The 21,170-nt window shown below is 39.9% G+C and overlaps 3 protein-coding genes and 1 long non-coding RNA gene across 11 annotated transcripts; 2 read left to right on the forward strand and 2 right to left on the reverse strand.

The window, feature by feature from the left end:
- Positions 1 to 679: 679 nt before the first annotated feature.
- npy (neuropeptide Y) lies at positions 680 to 2,717 on the reverse strand. The gene is made up of 4 exons (XM_069698559.1): positions 2,612 to 2,717; positions 2,123 to 2,310; positions 1,120 to 1,209; positions 680 to 1,005 (listed from the first exon to the last, which is right to left on the reverse strand). Exons 2-4 carry the CDS (start codon positions 2,308 to 2,310, stop codon positions 984 to 986), a joined length of 300 nt encoding a protein of 99 aa, XP_069554660.1. The 5' UTR covers positions 2,612 to 2,717; the 3' UTR covers positions 680 to 983.
- Positions 2,718 to 3,148: 431 nt separating this feature from the next.
- On the forward strand, positions 3,149 to 13,599 carry LOC138620918 (uncharacterized). Its single transcript, XR_011310911.1, has 3 exons — positions 3,149 to 3,430; positions 11,887 to 11,952; positions 13,438 to 13,599. It is a non-coding gene; the product is annotated as an uncharacterized lncRNA (long non-coding RNA).
- fam221a (family with sequence similarity 221 member A) lies at positions 13,324 to 15,854 on the reverse strand. Its single transcript, XM_069698547.1, has 6 exons — positions 15,671 to 15,854; positions 15,256 to 15,429; positions 14,966 to 15,156; positions 14,767 to 14,840; positions 14,492 to 14,624; positions 13,324 to 13,522 (listed from the first exon to the last, which is right to left on the reverse strand). Exons 1-6 carry the CDS (start codon positions 15,733 to 15,735, stop codon positions 13,410 to 13,412), a joined length of 750 nt encoding a protein of 249 aa, XP_069554648.1. The 5' UTR covers positions 15,736 to 15,854; the 3' UTR covers positions 13,324 to 13,409.
- A 252-nt stretch (positions 15,855 to 16,106) lies between these two features.
- On the forward strand, positions 16,107 to 20,864 carry ccdc126 (coiled-coil domain containing 126). 8 transcript variants are annotated; one of them, XM_069698394.1, is made up of 4 exons: positions 16,107 to 16,593; positions 17,749 to 17,893; positions 18,431 to 19,047; positions 19,176 to 20,864. In XM_069698394.1, the coding sequence occupies exons 3-4, from the start codon at positions 18,810 to 18,812 to the stop codon at positions 19,415 to 19,417; spliced, it is 480 nt and encodes a 159-aa protein (XP_069554495.1). In that variant the 5' UTR covers positions 16,107 to 16,593; positions 17,749 to 17,893; positions 18,431 to 18,809; the 3' UTR covers positions 19,418 to 20,864. The 8 variants fall into 8 exon arrangements, with proteins under 8 accessions (XP_069554495.1, XP_069554467.1, XP_069554484.1 ...); XM_069698366.1 differs by having other exon boundaries at positions 17,749 to 19,047; XM_069698383.1 differs by lacking the exon at positions 17,749 to 17,893.
- The last annotated feature ends 306 nt before the right edge of the window (positions 20,865 to 21,170 follow it).

The raw sequence follows: 21,170 nt of genomic DNA on the forward strand, positions 1-21,170 counted from the left end.
TTGATAGTCAAATTTGTTGAACCACCACATGAACCATTTGAATAATTTTTTTAAAATGTTTTGATTTTATTTGAAGTATCCCGTTTCCATTATGTGACTGCAGTGCCTCTCACTGCTCCACTTGTACTCTGCAGGTGATTGGATGTCAGGTTGCTGCAGCTAAACCACTCGTGAAACTGCAATAATGTTCCTGGAAATTACATTTCTCCCTTCATTTGGTTTCAGAATAGGTACTCATCTTTGTGGCCACAAGAGAGCGCCCTTAGCCTCCCAGTTGGCAGCTTCAAATTGACAGATCTATTTTTTTACTTTTTTTTGAGACCAGGAGCTTTTACTGAACAGTTGGTGCTTGTTAGACCCTGTTTAAATGTACTTTTCACGCACTTGCCCCATTACTCAGTCTCTCATGGAGTTAAACCATCTGCTACAATCCTGAGTTTCAGCTGGCAGGTAAGGAGTGGCATAGCAAGCCCAAACTTGATCTCATCATGAGGGAGGACATCAAGCAGACAATGTCTGAAGACCGTTTTAAAATAAATCACAAAATGAAAGCAGTGGGGAGCCCCAATTGTGATCTGACATTTTACAATTAGGTGACCAAACATCCAGCTTACTAAGTCACATTTCTCATAAATGTTCAGATGGTTTGATATCCCCTCAAACAGATGCCAAGAAATGCTTTTGTTCAAACAATGAATTTTTAATAGCACAAATATACAATCACCATGCCCCTCCTCCGCTTTACTTTCACAGATGATAACTCTGAATAAACTATTTACAATTTTATGGCACATACTATAAGCAGTGTTGACTGTAGCTGGTGGCTATGAAGACAAAGGGTTACAAGGTGACTCATAGATGGAAAAGGGGCGGAGGCAGCGTGGTCATCCGGTGCAGGGTGGTATGAAGAGACAGAGGTGTAGAGGTCAGAGTATCAGCGGCGGCTGGGCGGCAGTAAGTGAGAGCCAACACTGATGACAGCATCACCACAATGACGGATCATATCTGGAGAGAGACATGGAATGATCAAAGTCATCTTTTTGTGATGGTAACAGAAAAGTTAGTGCTCTGAAGCACACACACACACACACACACACACACACACACACACTGACACACCTTGACTGTGGAAGCGTGTCTGTGCTTTCCTTCAACAGCAGCTCTGAGACCAGTGTGTCCAGAATCTCAGGACTGGACCTCTTCCCATACCTGAGACACAAAGAGACACACAAGCATACAAGACAAAGTGATAATGAGGAGGAGAAATTTAGGTTTTAAAATGAAGAAAGAGAGACTTTGGCTGAAATGGGGGCAGTGACATGCAATTATTTCTCTGTATGTCCTCGTGTCATATGTCCAATCATAAGCTCAGGGAAAACTGAACAAGTCAGGCAGAGATCCAGCAGGCACAGACAGGAGTTGCATCGCAGGTGGTCACATTTCCTTTTTCGTGCCTCAGATGATAAGCCGTGCCTGCGCACTTGTCCCCTCGGGTGGCTAAACGCCTGTGGAGACTTCCAAACGTCTGACATTCAGAGGAAATCTGAAAGCTGTGCATGATTAGACACGGCCTGCTGGCCGTGACAGTCATTTCTCTTCAGGGTTTTTAGGCTACAGGTGGTAAATGGGCAGCGGGTGCTCTGCTCTGTAGAAAGTGAGAGCAAATAATCTTCATGACCTGTGCAGGCTGAAAGTTCCAAAAAACAAACTTCCAATCCATTACTACTAAGAGCACTCCCCATTCTGGTGCTGCCATAACAAATCAGATGACGACAGAACATTTGAGCATGGTAGAGGATAGTAAAGAAAGAAAAATATTTTTCGCATTAAATAAACAAAACGATTTGTCTGTTGAACTTATGGCATTTTAGCCACGGGAATGAACGACCAGCCAAAAACAATTAAACAAAGTGAAATCCTTCTTTGAACAACTTCCAACTGTCATATTTTTTTCGGGAATACAAGAGAAAATAGAAAAATTCAAACTTTTTAGGAGAAAAAAAAATAGCACTAAGAACCCTTCTCTTTGAAAATATATGAAATCTGGAGTTAATTTTAACTCCAACTAATTGGCTTTTTGAAAATGAATTTGGATTCTATTCTATTCTAGTCCGCCGCTTACCTCTGTCTTGTGATGAGGTTGATGTAATGTCTCAGGGCTGAGTAGTACTTGGCCAGCTCATCCGCCGGCGCGTCCTCCCCGGGGTTCTCCGGTTTCATCGGGTATCCCTCTGTCAAGGCGCCCAGGCAGACCAGTGCCCACAGGAGAAACCCCAGAGTCCCCAGCCAGCTCACCAAGTTAGGATGCATCTGGCAGAGCAGAGCAGAACATTTTAACCTATGCCACATGCTTGGACACCTGTTACCTGTGCTTTAAATTTCAGTTGTGAAGGAATTCTTGCTGTTTACTAAGCTATGATTTTATCAATCTCCAACTGTGAAGCCATTAATTTAGCAATTACAAGAGAGAAAAACATGTTACTGGTGACAGAGTTCCAATAACCAGGATTTACGCAGCCGCATAGCCAGCAGAAAAGCATCAGAAGCCATGTGGAGAGACTTTTAACTGATGTCAGTAAGTTCACATCAAGTCAAATATTAAAGTACTTACATTTCCCAGAGCGTTAGAGCGAGATTTGTTCGCTGTCCTGTTGCGTCTCTTTCGCTCTTCTGGGCGCTTGTTGCGCGCTGGGGGTTTATATATCCGTGCACCAGACGCGCTGCAGAAAAACGCGTCAGAGGTGCACTACGTTTAGCCCAGGTCTTTGCCTTTCTTCATGTGAACGTCACTGCTGATGCTGTCATTAGTGTGTGTTTGTGTTTTTAAAGCTGTTTCAATTAATTTGAAAAGACGTAAAAAACAATGCGAACTAAAAATAGTTGATAAACCTTGTTTGAGACCAAGAGGGATTTGGGATCGATTTTAAAAGAGCTGCCTAATCCAGCTGTAACAGTCACATTTTAGGACACAAACAAACCAACTTATGTTCATATCAGAACATAACATTAAAATATTGTCATAATTACATTTTAGAAAGTGTAATTAAGTTCACAACAAAGACAGTTCAGCATCTGATCCATAATACTTTCTTATCTAATTACTGAATTAATAGTGTTTTGTTATTATAACTAATATTCCAATATATTTCAAATGCAGCATATAGGCTACATAAAAAGGTACATTCCACATACACGCAGGTTTGTGCAGCAATCCTTTTTAGGAGCTTGCGTTGACTTCCATTCATTGTAGAAAGCCTAACTTTAACCGTGACCTTAACCAACGCATGCCGAACTCCAACCATAACTAACTTCTATTCACACCTTAATGCCAAACTGATGATGTTCTGCCTCTTTAGGACCCACTTGGCTCCCCATGAGGACTACTGGCACCCACAAGTTTGGTCTTTATACCGGAAAAGGTCCCAAAAAGGTAATAAAGACACGTACAGACACATACACATCGCTGAATTCAAACACATTATCTAACAGACTGATACAGCCATGCTCTGAGTGTGATGTTTTGGTGTTTATGGCAGCCTCTCTATGGAGGAAGATGGTGATAAATTATTTCACAATCAAGTAGTGATTTTTCTACATATTGAGATTAATGATTTTCTCTGAAGTTACAAAAGAATGATAGTAATGTAAGTCTGTGGGCAAATGTCAAATGAACTTTCTATACACGGCCTCCTCACCAAAAGAAGCTCCTATGATGACGCCTCGGGTGATCTGGAATAAAAAGATCTCAAACCGACTCACATGCACATGAACGCTGAGTGACTGAATCGGTCCGTTAATTTCATTTAGCAGTTCATTCCATCAGATGGAAAGAGAGACTGTGACTCTCAACGTGAACAAAAGGCCTAAATGTGAATATGGAGATACGTCAGCCAAAGAAGAGCCCAATCTCCAAGAAACCCACTTAATATGAAAACCCAAATAGCACTTCAGATGAATCTGTATCACCAAGAGCTTCATTTACTTCCCATTCATGAGCCTTTTGTATACCAGCTCGCAGCCATATAATCTGTCAAAATCAGTATTCTTCAGAAGTGCTGCTTTTTAAAGTTGTGCAGAGGATGTGTTAAGAGCTTTTTGTATAACGCAGGATGCTGAGAGTGAGATGAGGAATGAGACACGAGCGAGAGAGCATGGAGCATAGAGTCATGACCGAATCATCGTGATCACAGGCAGGAATTAAAACTTAAAGTCCTCTTCAGGGGACACATGTTACTCAGAGACTCTGTCACACAGGTACAACATTTTGAAGCAGATTTTACTGATGGAGTCTGATGTGTGAATGAAGCGGATGTATAGATGATGTGGGCAAAGCTGAGAGGTCAGTTAATGTTTATTGAGTCAATATGACAGTTAGGAACATGCATCAGTGCCATCATTTTAGACACAAGTAACATCTAAAGTGTTGTGCATCAAATGTGCATCCTCTGAATGCACAACTCAATGATCATTGAAACAGACCACTAAAATAGAAGTTGCACACATACAGAACAAGGAGGTTTCAGTCATGCAGCAGCTTTGTGAAGCTATACTTCTAGGAAGCCTCTCAAAGTTGAGGTTAGCTTGAAATGCTCAAAATGACTAATTCTACTGATTAACATTAGGGAGCAAGCTATAATATTTACCATTTAATCAAACTAACTTTTTTTTTTTATTGCCGCAAAACATAAAGTTCAACCTCCGTCGTACTAGAGAGATAAACCTTTGACTTGCTGATTAAAAAACAGACTTCATGGCAATCCAAACAGTATTTCTCAAGACATTTAACTCAAAACCACAAATGTCAATCTCATGGTGACAGGAAAGTAAAAGACCAAAGTACATAAGATTTGTCAATTAGGAAAAGTGGATGCGTGTCTAAAACTTCCATCCAGCAGATGTTGAGATACTGTATTTCTATGGTCCAGTATATAAGGGAAAACTCTGACCTGCAGGTGACTCTTAGGAAAAGTCAGAAGATCACCAAAGTCAGCAGGACTTTTCTATTGAGTAACGTGAAAATCTGGACATAATATCTCTGCACTGCATTCAATAGTTGTTGAGATATTTCAGTGTGGATCCAACAGGTGGACTGACTGACCAGAAAAAAAAGTGTTTCTATATTGATGATAGGATTACAGTTTGCCATAGTCTAAACAATCAATGGATCCGTGCCTGCATGGTGTTTTTAGTACAAATACGTACTGGTCGGGGAAGGTCTCCGTGGGCTGTTTAGCAGCTGCTGAGTGTCACCTAAATGCTAATGCGTGGTTACAGTCTACCCACTCGCAGCCAGCAGGCCCAAGATTTCCACCCAATAGAGCTCATTTGAGGTAGTGGATGAATCCCAACTAAAAATGTCAGTCACAGTGGATTAAGAGACACACACAGGCAAATCCATGTCTTTAGGGATTCATTTGAGCTTTTTAAACCGCATGCATCCTTGCCAGCATGAGTCGAACAGCTTTTGGACGTACAGAAAGAGAAGATTTGAAGATGAAAATGAAACAAATCATGAACACGGAAACATACATCTTCATGTCAAACATGCTTCTGCTGCTTGATTGAAACCTTGACGGAGGGGTAACGCGCGTAGCTTAAACATCAGTAAATCACCCATTGTTTATTTTGAGATGGTTTGACATACACCATCCTGCATCTATAAATACTTATTTTTACACAAAAATGTGTTTGAATTAACAGGGGAAAAAAATAATATTCCTAACCACATGCACATATTATTTAGCCATTTAAAAAAAAAAAAATCTAAACATTTGTGACTTGTTTTTAGAGATTTACATTGCCACTATTGCTTTTCAAAGCATTTGTCAACAGTTAGAACAACATATAAGACCACCAGCATCATATAGTTTTAAGTTTGTGTCTAAAGAAAGATCAAAACGTAAAATTACTAATGATAGCTCATCAACAACAAGCATGCATTTATAAAATGTTTTCCCAAATGACATCTTTAATGTTTGCAGCTTTATTGTCAGTTAAACTATTACTGCACATGCAGTGGATTAGTCTTCTTTTCATTAAACATTTATGAGATGCTCTATAATTAACATGTCTCTGACAACCAGGTCAGATTTTGGAGGAAATCTGCTGAATATCTGTGCCTCATAACAGTGGAAGAGGGCGCCGTTCTTCCAACTCATGGGGCAGAGGGTTCAGGGGAAAAGTGGTCATTCATTTTTGATCAGCATTAGCACTAATAGTACGAGAGCTATTAGAAAGATACCAACCAATAATCTCCAGTACTCTCCCGATTGTGTACTCTAATTAGACAAATGAAAACCCTCACAATGAATTTAACAACGGTATATTGATGCTCTAGATGTTGTACGTTTAGGTAAACGCTGCACAAAATAATTTACTGAGGATTTTGCATTATCAGAAATCAGTTCTGTGGAGTCCTTTAGGAAGCAAGCTGTTTAAATGCAAATGTGTTTTCTCCTCCTCTCATCAGCCTGTTGGTTTGTGCAATAAGTTCCTCCCTAAGATTTGTTAAGATGAAAAGGCCTGTAATTTTCTGCTGCTGTGAATCACACTTTTCAAATTTACAGTGTGTAAAAGGAAATACTGACAAGGAGGCTGTGTGTATCTTCTCTATCAGACAGTTGCACACAAACAGATTGGGAAGACAAATAAAAAATAAATTAAAAAAACAGGCCAAATCCCAAGCAGCTTTGTGCTTTTTTTTTTTTATATTACAGCACTTTTACACACAACTGTGACATCTAAATTGTTGCTTTTGACTACACTATTGTGTTCCGGTGACAATCGGTGACTTGTGGTAAGGAAGCACTACTATTACTTAGATAGGACATCGGCAGCCTCTTTTGGGCTACGTGGGTTGCAACTTCAAACTCAAGATAATTTGATTCAGGAGGTGTTAATATCAGGTTCATATTGGAAGTCTGCAGGATGTTTAATTAAAATAAAACTGTGAGATTATCAGATTGTACAATATATTAATGAAGTATTGTTGTTTCGGTTTGAGCTGTTTCACTAGTATCAATTCAAATAGGGAAAAATAGATCTATTTTAGATTTTAAGACTAATCATTTACATAAATGCCTCAGTAATACCTGCGCTGGTCTACTCCGAGGAAACATTATTCCTGCAATCTGAGCTGTTAGCTATCAACACTTCAAAGAAACATGTTCCCAAATTGTGCCTCTTTCTTTTGGCTTTGACATTAATTGACAGCCTTTGCAAGTAATTACTGAGCCATGTAACATCTTTTCTCCACTTTCAGTTCAGAGAAATTACAATACTGACAACTCCTCAATGGAGACCTAACAAAAAATGTATGTCCTTTGTCGGTGTTTCATTTGTTCTTCTATTGATCTAATTAAACACCCACTGCTTTAAGAGTCACACTATCTAGTCTTCACAGTTTAATTTCTCTGTCTTCACCTCTTCTCTCAGTGTTCCTTGCTGTCTGTTCTGATCTGTGTGAGTGTGTGTCTGTCTCTGTGTTTTAAATGTGCCTCATCTGCTACTGGGGTGAGAGCAGCACAAATGTCACATCAAGAAAAACATCATATAAGGGCTTTTGATAGACAGATGAACAGAAGGTCACACTACCAAGCTGTGACAGGTCACGTCGTCTCAGGTGTGCAGGTCGGAGTCCTGAGCGTTCATATGAGGAAACCTGATGAAATTGTAACATGTCAAAGGCCACTAAACTTTAGTTTAATAACAGTTGTGACCTAAGACCACAGGATGCATCACTATTATGTGGTCACATTAAATTGATTTACTCTGTGACATTTTTGTGTTTTAAATTAGTGATATTTCTTGCAAAAGGATGATTTAACACCACACCTAAAATACCTATTAAAAACTTTATTACTTTAATGTATTCAAACCCAAGACAGGCAGCATAAATGAAGGAAGTCACAATGTCTCTAATCACAGTTGTGTTTTACATTTTAATATATCTGCTGAATACACTTTAGACAGCACTTTTCCAGCCATTTAGCACAGTGCAGGTTAAAAAAGTAAATGTTGAATACTGGCACTGCCAGGTTAAACATTACCTACTGGACAATACGCTGGATGCAGGCTTCATGGACAAGAAACCTGATAAAGGTTTAAGCAGTTCAACTGATGCGTTAGGAAGCTTTGATTCTCATAAGTGTGCTGCCTTAATGAAGCAACACATTCTCTGTCAATCAGCCAAAGACTGTTTCCAAATATTTATTCTGCATATTAAAAGAATATCTAGATTCAATGTTAATTCAGGTATCTATAAGGGTCCATAGCACATGAATTACTTTGTGCACAGATGTTACACTCTTACATGGAAGCAGCACAGGGAAACTGAACATTTATATTCAAGGTTTCACGTATGATTTTATTACTTTAATTATTATCATTTCTAGTCGGCAAACAATCTCTGATAACAGACAAGTTAAATTTTTTAAAAAAGCTCAAAGACAATAAATGCAGCATAAAAACCCCATACGCAGTACTGTAATATAAATACCTTGAGATTTAAGTTGAAGCAAAGTGATGATTCTCACGTCCTGATCCGGAATCGTAGGCCATACAGGCTACTGTGTTTATGACACTGACAATGAAGCAAAGTCTTTAGATCATATATGACTTATTAGACGGGTCTGACAGAACCAACAACTCTCTAATTCACCCATTATACCTTGTTTGTTTACCTGACTGTACGCTCAAGCAAGTTGTATGCAAACGTGATGTGATTTCATATAAAGTCAATGGAAAGACATGATTAGACACAAATGCCCCGGGGCAACTCACGCAGGTTTTCTGAGCTCCAGGGCTTCATGGATCATAATGGTTCATAAACATACTGAGATGAGCAAACAAAGAAGTCTGACAACCAGATTTTCTTGTTGAGTTTAGAGGCAGATGCACAAAAACAAAGGCCCAAAGTCCCACAGACATGCTCGGTGTATTTGTAGCTTGCGTCCAGCAGTTTAATTGACTGTTTGGTGTGAAAAACACGATCACAGGGGACAAATCTGCACAAATAACACTAGGTTCAAATTAATTTCTCTTCGTGAGTGAGCATACCTTCAGAAATTCTGGTAGGCAAAAACTTTTGTCGAGTCAGCCTATTTTCACCTGGTTCCCATTGGTCAGTTTTTGATCAAAGCTACCCAGCTAAGCAAACTGGCTAAGCTAATTGGCCTTATATTTAACAGACAGTTATGAGAATTATATAGACCTCAGTATTTTTTTTTAATGATAATAAGCATGTTTCCAAGAATTTTAAATTATTTCTTTATATATTGACAAGAAAATAGACATTTAGCTCCATCAATAAATGTAAATACATGACAATCCTTTGATATGACACTGTGTTTATATCGAAACACTGACAACAAATGTTTTGACTTTTTGATTATTATCTTTAGTTTTTCTGACTTTAATTAAGGTGAGACCTAGATGAGAGTGGGGCTGCTGCATAAAACATACACAGGAACTTTCATCTGATAAATGTAGCCTAACTGACATAAATAAATTATAATTTATCATAGTATTATAGAAATCCCACCCCATTTTGTTATTGACTTAGTGTCTTTACAGTATGACACCTTATAAAACCTTGATAAGTGCCATCAGAAGGTAATATTTTCACTTTGTTTGTTTGTTTGTCTGTTAGTCAACCATTACTGTTGCTTTAATAGCTCTACAAAATATCTTTCTGGTCATTATCACAGCCCTTAATGAAATGGCAAAATCCATTTCTCACGACCCACTCTCCATCCTCTTCGCAGAGTCTCTCGTCACAGGGTGCGATCGAAGCACAGCCTCTATGAAGTCTCTGCACTGTCAGTTTCCCACTGTTTCTACGACAAAAGAGAGGCAACACACACACACACACACACACACACACACACACACACACACACACACACACACACACACACACACACACACACACACACACGTCCAATGTGTCAAATTCATATGCAGGCTTGTGCTTTAGCAGATTGTGGTGTTTTTTGTTCTTCTTTGAAACAGAAGAAGCTGTAGTTTGCTCCAGTAAAATCTGTCCTAAACAAAACGGGCTCAACAGAAGAGAAAGAAAATGGTTTGAAACAATAAAAAATCTTGATGTTTGTAAAGTTTAGAGGTAAAAAATTTTAATGGATTCATCAGATATCTACGAAATGTGAACAATAATACATTGACATGTAGATATAAAATGTACATTCACATTTGGAAATAGTATTGTGTGATACTCAGGGATAAATCATGTTTGTGCTTTGTCTGCATGTTCTCAGTAACACAGTAAATTGAAGTAGACTAAAATACCCCCTAAACATTATGTCAATGTATTATTTCTGTCATGATAATTCTTAGACCAAAGTAATTTTACTTTTACTTTATTTTGTTGCTCACTTGTAATATGGACATTTCAATACCATATAAGACTGATTTGGTGAACTTTTCACACATTCAGGAGATAGGGAACATCATGAGTGTTTTTATTCACTCGACCCTACACTCTGGTTTGGTCTCTACCGATTTCTTCAAAAAAATATGTCGCTTTTAAGCTGCTAAAAGTTGCTGAGAGTGAATGCAAACAGTGAAGGTACGGGCTGAAAAAAACCAAAGAATTAGTTTAAACACTTTGTAGAACAACTGGACTTCATCACCACTAAGGACCCCTTACACATACAGTCATTTGATTTATTGTTGACTTCATACAGCATTGATTTTAGCTTTCATGTCTCAATACAGCACATACAGAACTATGCAAAGTTTTTGACACTTTAGATGTTTAGATTCTTATCCATAATGCAATACCATGAGAGAGGTGTCAGACCAGACTCTGTTCATGCTGTGGCCCGACCACAAGCACCAACATACATCCACAGTCATCTAGAACTATGTTCAGTGACATGACCAAATCTTATCACAAGTTCTCCCAGATGCTTGGAACAACCTACCATAAAACTATTCATGACATTATTTTGAAACCATCCTCACTTTGATTTATGCCTAAAACCTTTTATGCCTAAAAACCTTTGCATAGCACTATATGTATATAATATACTCACAATAAAGTAGCTGGATGTTCTCAGGCTTCTTTGTCACATTTTGGAAATAGCTTTTCAACATATTTTCCTTCTCAGTATAAATGGTAAATGGTCTGCACTTGTATAACGCTTTATCACCTTTGAGGTCTCAAAGCACTTTTTACACTGTTTTCCATTCACCCACACACACTAATGAGGCTGAGCTGCCATGCAAGGTGCTCGCCATCAGAAATACATTCACACACCGATGGTATGCCATTGGGAGCAACTTGGGGTTCAGTGTCTTGGGCATGTGACACTTAGACATGTAGACAGAAGGAGACAGGGACTGAACTGCCAACTTTCCAATTAGTGGGCAACCCGCTCTACCATCTGAGCTACAGCATAGAATAGTATAGTATCTGGATGATAATATGAATGTTTGAAGTGATTTGTTGGAGCCTGTCTTTTGTGTCTCTCTGTGCCACCGGGTTTTTGTTACCCCCCCTGTCTGTGGGGAAATTAGGGAAAGTGTTCTTTCTCTCCCGTTACGTCAGTGTTTGCTAACCATAACTGTCACTGGGGTAATGGAGTGTTTCCTTGTGCAGTAATTGCCAATTTAATCTTCTGTGCTTGCGTCTTGATTTGTCGTGTTGAATCTGTCAATCAAGCTGGGCGTGGTTTCCATGGGGATAAAGGATGTGTAGTTGTCATTCCCTTCAACCAGTTGTCAAAGTAAATTACCTGTAGCCTCCTTAATGTGGTTGCTATGGGGAGGCAATTACCCTAAACTGTAATTGTGCCAGGCTAATGGGTTAGGCTTTTCCCTCTTAAATTAATTAGGTTTTTCATTTTTTTCTGTCCCTCGCCCCAGTCCTACTCCTGCCACCGCCTGCCCATCTGTCAGAAACAATGTCCAGGAGGATGCAATGGAAACAGGGTAAAGTTTTTTTTAAAGGTTGCTTGATTCTAGGAGTCAATAAAGCTCTTCTTTGTAACACAGGGGAAACATCATTAATATTTTAAAGTGTCAATGCAGCTGTGAATGTTTACATACTTTATCCTGTGGCAACCTGATACCTCGGACGTCATAGATACACACTGAATCTGAAGTGTCAGCTTTCAGATGTAGTTGCCTTCCACTTGCTTCCTTTTCAACACTCGACTGCGGAGACCCAGGTGCATCCATGACGTCCTTCAAGGATAGCCATACTTCTTTTCCCTAAAGACCACCTGCTCAACTCAGTAACAGACACACACAAACATACAGGCGAATACACACAAGTCTCTCAGGTAATACAAACATTGCAACACAGGTGACTTGAGATGCACTGGCCAGCACGAGCATGGGAGACTGATCCAGTATGACTCGCCATCCTCACAGTGGGAACATCTGAGTGGGAGTAAATCTTAAGATCCTCCTTAATTGTGTTTCTCAATTAAAGATGTCGGAAAGTGGGCCACCAATGGAGAAAACACGACTCGCTTCAATCTCAATTCACTGCATGGATTAAATCAGCTCTCATCTGTGCTGATCTGCCGTGAGGAATGGGATTAATTAACAGGAACATTACAGCTATCTGCAAATTAAAACTGCTGTCATCACTGAGCACGTAGGTCCATTGTTCTAATGTTATTTTAGAGACATGTTGAGTGGGTGGATGCTTCTAAATTATAGAACATCAATCATACAAACCTCAGATATGTAAACTGACCAGTTTATGGAGAGTGTATCAAAAAGGAAATATGACAATAAAAAACTGAAATAGATCAAAGTAAGTGCAGGTTGGTTTGGATATCAACTACCAAAAAAGACAGGAATTTTTCTTGAGGGATCAATATGTATTCTTACATTGAACTGGGTTTGGATATGACCAATGTCATACTGAAAATTAACACGTTTAAAAGGACTCATCTCTAATTTATTTTGATTTTAGATTCAAATATTTGTATAGGTTACATGGCAGCTAAAAACAATTTGATGATACTGATAACATCTTCTAAACATGTGCTACTTTCAAATGCGGTAAATCCATTGTTTCAACTTAAAAGGTCACAAAAAACTGTCAGAAATCTGGACTGTCATAATAATGCTGCCAGCAGCTCCCCTCAAACTTATGACTGAACCAATATGTTGTCAGTTAATTGTCTACTTCAATGGTGGGATTTAGTCACTGTTGTTTCTGACAACCGATTTTACCACAGTGTCACGACACCAACAAAGACATACACGTAGCTGGAAACCGAAATCATTAACTGTGAAAGAAACCACATATGTTAAAGCTTTGGAGAAGATAAAAGGTTACAGATGGGGAGTTATGTATGATTTATTTGATATGCTTAATCTATAATTAATATATAATGGACAGTTTACCAAAAAGAAGAAAATGTTGAATTTCATTGTTTTTTGTGCTCTCTCTTACAGAGAACAGAGCTGGATGCTTTAGGAGTTGTTTGGCTGATCCTTAATGCTGAGCAGCTCTGCTGGCAGCCATCGTCTCTGTCTTGATCTGAAAAAGATAAAGCAGAGATTATGGAAATCAGATGTGACGGGTTCCAACAGAGGAGATTGTGTACCACACAGGTATGGAGCATATGTAAAATCTGCAGTATGTCATTTGCACAACCTCGACAAGGACCTGGGCCCTGATGGTGTTAAAACTAAAGGCTTCCTTTTCATACAATGTATTTATGTGCAGTCACTGATGAACATAATTTATCATAAATAAAATCAGAGAGGATTTTTTTTTCCGAATTAAGGATAACACCATATTTTATTTGACCTTTATTTTCTAAGGAAGTCCGACAGAGGTCAAAATCTCTTTTTCAAGAAAGACCTGGCAAAAATAGCAGCCATACGTTTAAAATATATCATATAATGAGTTCATATTTAAAGATAAGAATTCAGTACCACTGTTTGTGCACAATAATAATAAGTCCATGCTCTGTAGATATACTTTAAAGGAATATCATTTTATGTGAAAGTGTATTTTGTGCCCATACAGCTCTGTTACAAAGATACTCTGGGGCAAATCAAGATGGCGCTGCTCAAATGGTCTTCACTGTTCCCTTTTGACCTGAGCAAATCCCTGCTCTAAAGACTTATTCATTTCAACACTGACACTGTGCTGCTCTTTGCTGCCCTCAAATGCCTCTTACAGGAACTTTCTTCACCTCTGGTCCAATGCATCCACACACCTCGTCTGTGCTCCAGCAGTCTAACAAAGGCTGCATCACCCAAACACTGACTCCATGAATCAAAGTGTGTCAGAGCTGAAAAATGACTTGAATTGAATTGGGTCTTGCAGGGATCTGATGTATGTTCGCATGACTACGAGTGCAAGGCATGTTCCAGACTCACCAGTCAGACAGCGCACATGCCGTAGATACAAGAACACGTGTTTAAGATGAATCCCTACCTCTGCTTTCTATTGCAGACAGAAACAAATCTTGTAATATGTAGGCTACGAATTGGTTACCTGAACCACCAGCTTCCAAAGCAAGGTAACCATCCATCAAGGAGCTGAACCCTGTGAGCCCTCCCATAGCAGCGTAAGGAACATCCCTGCCCACAGGTCGACCTCGCGCCTCCCTTTCTAGTTTTGTTTCAACCTGCCAAGAAGATAAGAAAAGAAATTAATGTATCGTTTGTAACTTTATGTCGGTGGACAAATGATTCAAATACTGCCAATCCCTGTGTAGCATGAGTTTGTTTTACATGAAGCCCCTGTGTTTAATGTTTGACTGTACTCACCAGGGTCTGGTGGGCCGAGCAGGGCTGATCACATCCACACGTGTAGGTACTCTGGAACCCAGAACAGGACCTGCCTACAAAATAAGTTCTTAGGAAACATGGAGCTATGTAAATACTGTTGACATGATTCCTTCTAGGTAAGGACTTAATTTGGGCTGAAGTGGACTACATACAGCCTTAAATATAACTTCAGACTCACACATCTTGCAGAAGTGGCCGGTGGCTTCACTGTGATCCTGAGGTAAGTGTTTGCACCTGCAGCGTGTGGGGTTTGGTCCAAGCCGGGGAACATACTCGTAGGCAGGGCAGCGACATCCTCTCACCTGGCATGGCAGGGCCAGGGGTCGCTCAGAGGGCACCACTTCCCATTCTGTCTTATGCTGCTTGTACCTGGATGGCATTACATTACTCACATATGTATTTGTCTGCATGTGAGGGGGGGGGGGGGGGAAGATGTCTGACTTCACATGTTATAAATGAATACACTACCTATGTGCACAGAAGCACTGTGTCTCAGGGCCAATGAGTTTGCAGTCGATACCCCCCGGCACACCAAAGCTCACGTACAGCCTGTTTTCCACTCGTAAAGGCAGCACCCTCTTCTTGTAGTCTTCATATTGCTCTGGAGTGAACAGTTTTCCACCATCATCGTCTCCCACAATCCTTGAAAATACAAACCACCACTAAAATCCGCACACGTTTTTTTTTTTTTTTTTTTGCTGACGTGACAATAAACCAAAAACCGACCTGTCTTTAATATAAAGCTTATTATTACGGTTTGTTACTCAGCATTTGCATTGAACTTTAGCTGTTACATCAATTCCTCTGTCCAAATGTATGAAAAACCCTCAAGAGATTTGTTATAATGTCAGGAGATAAAGCATTGTTTAGCGTTGAGACAAACCTTTTATACTCACAGTAGTCGTCTACTGCTTTTAAAGCTGCTTTATCGACGGATATTGTTTCCATTGTTAGAAAACAAATAGCTGTGAGCTTTTTTTGTTCCAGAAATCAACAAAGTCCTGTTTACCAGCAGTGTTCGGGTTGCCATGGAAATGGTGTTTAGACCGCCCTCTTACGGGCGCAAAGCGAACTGCACTTAAAATATGAATTACAATAATAGAAAAACTAAACAAAAAACAAACAAAAACATAAACTCGCACAGAGTGAAAGCAAAAAATATATATATATATATATATATATAAAATAAGAAAATAACCAAGATTAAGCTTTCCAGACTTCGAATTTCAGCGTTGTGGCTTCGCTAAAATGCCGACTCCTCGGGGTATGAATACATTACCCATAATTCAGTAGTAATGACGTACGCCGATACGTTCAGGGGCACCATGACAGTCAGCACAGTTGCATGCTCGGGATTCTGGACGCCGACTTTTTGCTGGTGAAGACCTCGTCGTTTTCTTGGGACTGTGGCGCACAGACGTCGAAATGTCTTCCAAAGTGATAAGACACCTCAACGGGAAGTTTTGGTAGCTCACTTTGTTTTGTTTTGTTTTTTTACGCGGACACAGCGGACTCCTCCAGCGGGACGATCTCTGCTGGAGCTCACAGCCAACCTCGTCCCCCCACTTCTCTGGAAACAGCCTGCAGATCTCCCCCCTCACCCCTCCTTCAGTCTCGAGGTACCTCCTCGGACATCACGGTGGGGTAACGTGTGAACGTGGGCTCTACATTTACAGATGTTGTTTTTTTGCCTTTTCAAGTCGAGCTAACATGAACTGTTCGCGGAGTTAAAAGGAGCTTCTGCTAAGCTTGAGCGGCTACTAGCTATGACTTAAATCGTCCCTTTCCAGCGGAACAAGTCGAGAGGTAAACTGGGTATCAGAAATGAGCACATCTTTCATTTGTTATTCTCTTCCAGTCGGGTGTTGGTAACTTGACATTGTGTGACCATCACGACAAGTAAAGACAACGTTGTTTGCTGAGTTTTCAACGTGCAGTTTGCTGCTATTATTTAGTGTAAACGCTGCTAAGAGTCGTTTGATTCAGTCTCCACATCTTTTACATCCTCCACTCTTAACATTATTGACGTTTCCGGTTGTTGTTTTTTTTTAGTTCCTTTACAGCTCAGTTGATTAAGGCTGTAGCTGACCCTGCCAGCTGTTCGATCACGTGACAGCTGTTGTGGTCAATATTTAACCTCGAGACGAGCTATTTTGACTGATACCGTGTGCCTTATCACTGTCAGTCGATCCATTAGGTACACTATATTTAGATAGCCTTTTAAACAAGAGCAATCTTAAATTGTCTGAAGTGTTTGTCCCGATGGTGTGCCTTTCCATAAAACAATGGTCAGGTCTGGCCTCAGTGTCTGAATTCCAAAACTCTTCTCCAAAGCCCTCTGAGATTGGTACGTTGATAGACCGGCTCATATATTCATCCTGAAGGTTTACTAGTTTCTCATTTTGGGCCAGCCTAGTTCTCCTTTGTCTATTTAAATAGCACCTAACCTGGAATATTACTTTTCCATGAACAGGTATAAGATCCCTGTAATGTGGGCAGAGTTGTGTTTTTCATGTTTTTTTTGTGTTGTTTTTTTTTTTTTTACTTTAATGAATGCATAAAATGGTCTCAATCGATATGACATAGAAAACACAATATGACATGGTTTTTACAGTCACACTTTTCATATTGAGAATGTAAAATATTCTACAGTTGCTAATTAGCAAAAGGTTGCAGCACCAAAACTGGGTGAGAGAGCGTTCTCGTTATGTCACACATATTCATTTGACAGTCAGAAAGCATTTTGTTTCTGGACTGGAACCTGTTACTTTCATTAAGTCTTTAGGTCTTGCTGTCTTTTTCCTCCCTCGTTCTTGTCTGCTGATACATACGGTAGTTTTACCCAGGTCATAGGAAGGACAGTGTGTGTGTGTGTCTGTGTCTGTCGCTTAACAGATTCTGTTACCTTTCTTTTCATAATTTATTCTCTCAGTCACTCTCCCCTCTCTTTGACCTCAATAGGAAGTGACACTCCCACACCCAGGAGAGAACGCAGAGAATGAACCCGGTGACAAAGTTGTGAAAACTGAGAAATGATCGCCTAATTTCCTCTGCGTGTGCATGGTGCACTCAAAGGCTATTTGTCAGTCCAGTAACCATTGTGGAGGTGGGATTAGAGAATGAATGCCCTCTGTGACTCTGTTGCCCTGTCTTCTATTTGGTGCTGCACAGTGGGTCCCATGAAATCCAAACTAGTAATCAGGTTTCTGGGCTAAGAGGGCTGAAAAAGATTTGTTGATGAGTGGGCTATTGTACACCATGACCCAGAGCAGCGGAGAAATCGGTCTCTAATAAAAGCTAAATAGTCTTGGAGGCCACTTTGATGTTTCCACCAGCTCCTTGTCTGTGATTAGATGGATTACTTCATCCGGCAGATGCAGTTGTGTTTATGTGTGTGAGACTGCAGTTGGCACGACTGTAAGCGTAATGCAAATGAACATAGATGAGTTACAGGAATTAGACTTGTCTGTTCTGTGTGTACTTTCTCTTCCCAAATCACGACATTGCAGCACAGGACAATGAAACCGAAGCATCATGCAAACAGGAGATTAAAATGGTCTCTTCTAAATTAATCTGTAAATGAATTAATGTTTCTCACATATTTTAATATTTCTGTCTAATTTTGTGCACTTCTCCAACATAGGCAACAATGTCTGCGGACCTGCTGCATGGACAGCCAACCTACATTCATGATTTGGTGTTAGACATCCTGCAACCAAAACATCTTCCCGAAAACCCCTGATTGCCGGTGCTTATGGGTGTCAGTTTCCTTCTGATTACACTTCCTGGCCTGTGCTGTTGCTCAACACTCAACTCCTGTCAGGACGGGCAGGATGTTTTAGGAATGCTACGTAGCAGACTTTGACCTTTGACCTCTCTCTGGATAGGGACAGCGGAAAAGGAAAATTTCCCTGCAGGAACCGACCACACTGTCACACTGTTAATCTATTTATTAGTATCTACACGTTGTCAGCCTCCTCCCAAGCATCCGCAGCTCCCCTCCCCTTCACCACCCCAGTACCATGCTGGGTGCACTCCTACGGAGGAACATGTCCCAAAAGCTGAGTGTGCTGCTGCTGGTATTCGGCCTGGCGTGGGGATTCATGCTGCTGCGCTACACCGTGCATCAGCCTCGCCACCAAAGCAGTGCTGAGTTGCGTGAGCAAATACTGGAGCTCAGCCGGCGGTATGTAAAAGTCCTGACAGAGGAGAACCAGCATGCACCAGGCGGGCCGCAAGGAACCTCCATGGCTGGTTATGGTAAGTATTTAAGTTCACTCCTGTATGCAAATTGTGCGTTTTAATAGTTGTGAAAAAGCACACTCAAGCATTGATTTATTTTTTTCCTTGTGTAACTTTGTCCTTCTGTCTCGTCCCCTCACAAACAGCTGATCTGAAGAGGACAATAGCCGTGTTGCTGGATGACATTCTGACGCGGCTGGTCAAACTGGAGGGTAAAATTGAATCAGTGGTCAACGCCTCCTCCACAAATACCTCCCACACAGCAGGGGGCATCCTTGCCTCTGCTGCCGCTGCCTTGCAGAAAGCATCTAAGCAGGAGACACCTGGCAGCCACCCAGGGACTTCACGCCTTCACCCTCATATCCCCAACAGGCCTCGACCACATTAAGAAGGAGAGTTTTGATAGATATAGTGATATGATTTTTTTTTTTAGCACATCACACTTTTTGATTGTTGATCACTGATGTAACAACATCAGACTAATGACAAGCAATATGGATACTTATGAACATCCAGAACCTTAAAATGTATGATGTGTCTCAGAAAGGTTCAGATAACTCAGCGAGCAGAAACAGGACCTGTTTATCCTCTGGCCTATCATATGCTGATATTTATTTTTTTTACCAAGACTATCCACATTTTTTTTTTTTTTTTTTTGTATTTCCATTGCTGAATTTATTTTGCTTAAATTTGAGGCTTTTTAAAAAAAGAAGAAAAAAAATGTAATGAATATTGTAATGAATATGTTTGAGCAAATGCATGGAACTGAGACTGAAATTTCAAATGGTTTATCACAAAACCGGCTTAAAATGCTCTCCATCTCCAATATAAAGCTCAACTGAACCTTACACAAGAATAGAGATTTTAGTCTTTAGCTGATGCATTTGCTAAATTCTTCTTTTAGTATACACATATTAGGGATTTTAAGGAGAAATAAACTGCTTAGTTCTATCTGAAGAGATAATCCAAAGAATTTTATTTGTACTTCATCAGAAGGCAATATATATATGTGTACAGTATGTACTATTGCTGTAAGGTTTATGGAGAATAAGAGTGGAAGATGCCTGTTTGTCACTAAACGTGTGTGTGTATATAAATATATATATATATATATATATATATATATATATATGTGTGTGTGTGTGTGTGTGTGTGTGTGTGTGTGTGTGCGCGCGCGCGCGCTTGGTTTCATTTGAAATCCAATGGCTCCCGTGCTCCGTTTTTCATTTAGATGCTGATGGACAGAATGTACTGTGCAGTCAGTCTTTAGCCCTCTAGTGCTGTTAAGATGCTGCCCTACTGCTTACACAGATGTTCAGGGTTCATGTTGCACTGTGACTACAGAGATTTTCTAAAAATACTGGGTTCATCCAAATTGGACTTGAAGGATATTTAAGAGGGGTTGACGTCAGGATCTACAATAGTTCCAGCCTTCCTCCTGCTCCTTGGCATTGTTTCCATAACTCTGATCAACTCTGGCAAAATACATCACCCAGTCCTGCTACAAAGGAAGAAAACCTGTGATTTGCTCACCATGATGCTCATTAACATGATGACTTTCTCCTGCTGCAAAGATGGACACCACTTCTGGCAACATTATTTTTGGAGTTATATGAGACAAAGTCAGTGGCTAAATATATTTCTTCATATGTCACTCACAGAAACATATCTGTATATTTAGGCCACCATAGACTCAATCATTGAGTTGTGCTTTGACTGTCTACATTGAGTGATGCCATACATGTACTTTGCTTCATAATGCTAAGGTAGAAAAATATGATGAACCAGCCAGCTGCTGTGAGATAGCTTTACTAATAAATCAAACTCATGGAAAACTTATTGTCTCCCATTTATACCAGTTTGATGTCAGAGTCTATGCTTTCTTATTCCTATAATTTCACTGTGATGGAAAAAAATACAGTATTCCCAATTTCTTTGAGGAGCTCTTGGTTGTGACACAATGTGCCATCACCAGACAGAGAATATAGTTTTACTTAATCTATGCAAATATTCAGTCAGTCTTTTCCAAAGAGGGAAACGTCCATGAGTACTCGAGGGTTGTGTGTGTATAAGTAAGTGAGTAAATATATGAAAATTTTAGGTTTTGGTGATTAACCATGCCAAAAGAAAAAATAAAGAAA

The sequence above is a fragment of the Brachyistius frenatus genome, unplaced genomic scaffold (assembly GCF_029030835.1).
Source record: "Brachyistius frenatus isolate BFR_SWC_R1_liver_20210118 unplaced genomic scaffold, ASM2903083v1 Contig_2, whole genome shotgun sequence".
Taxonomy (NCBI): domain Eukaryota; kingdom Metazoa; phylum Chordata; class Actinopteri; family Embiotocidae; genus Brachyistius; species Brachyistius frenatus.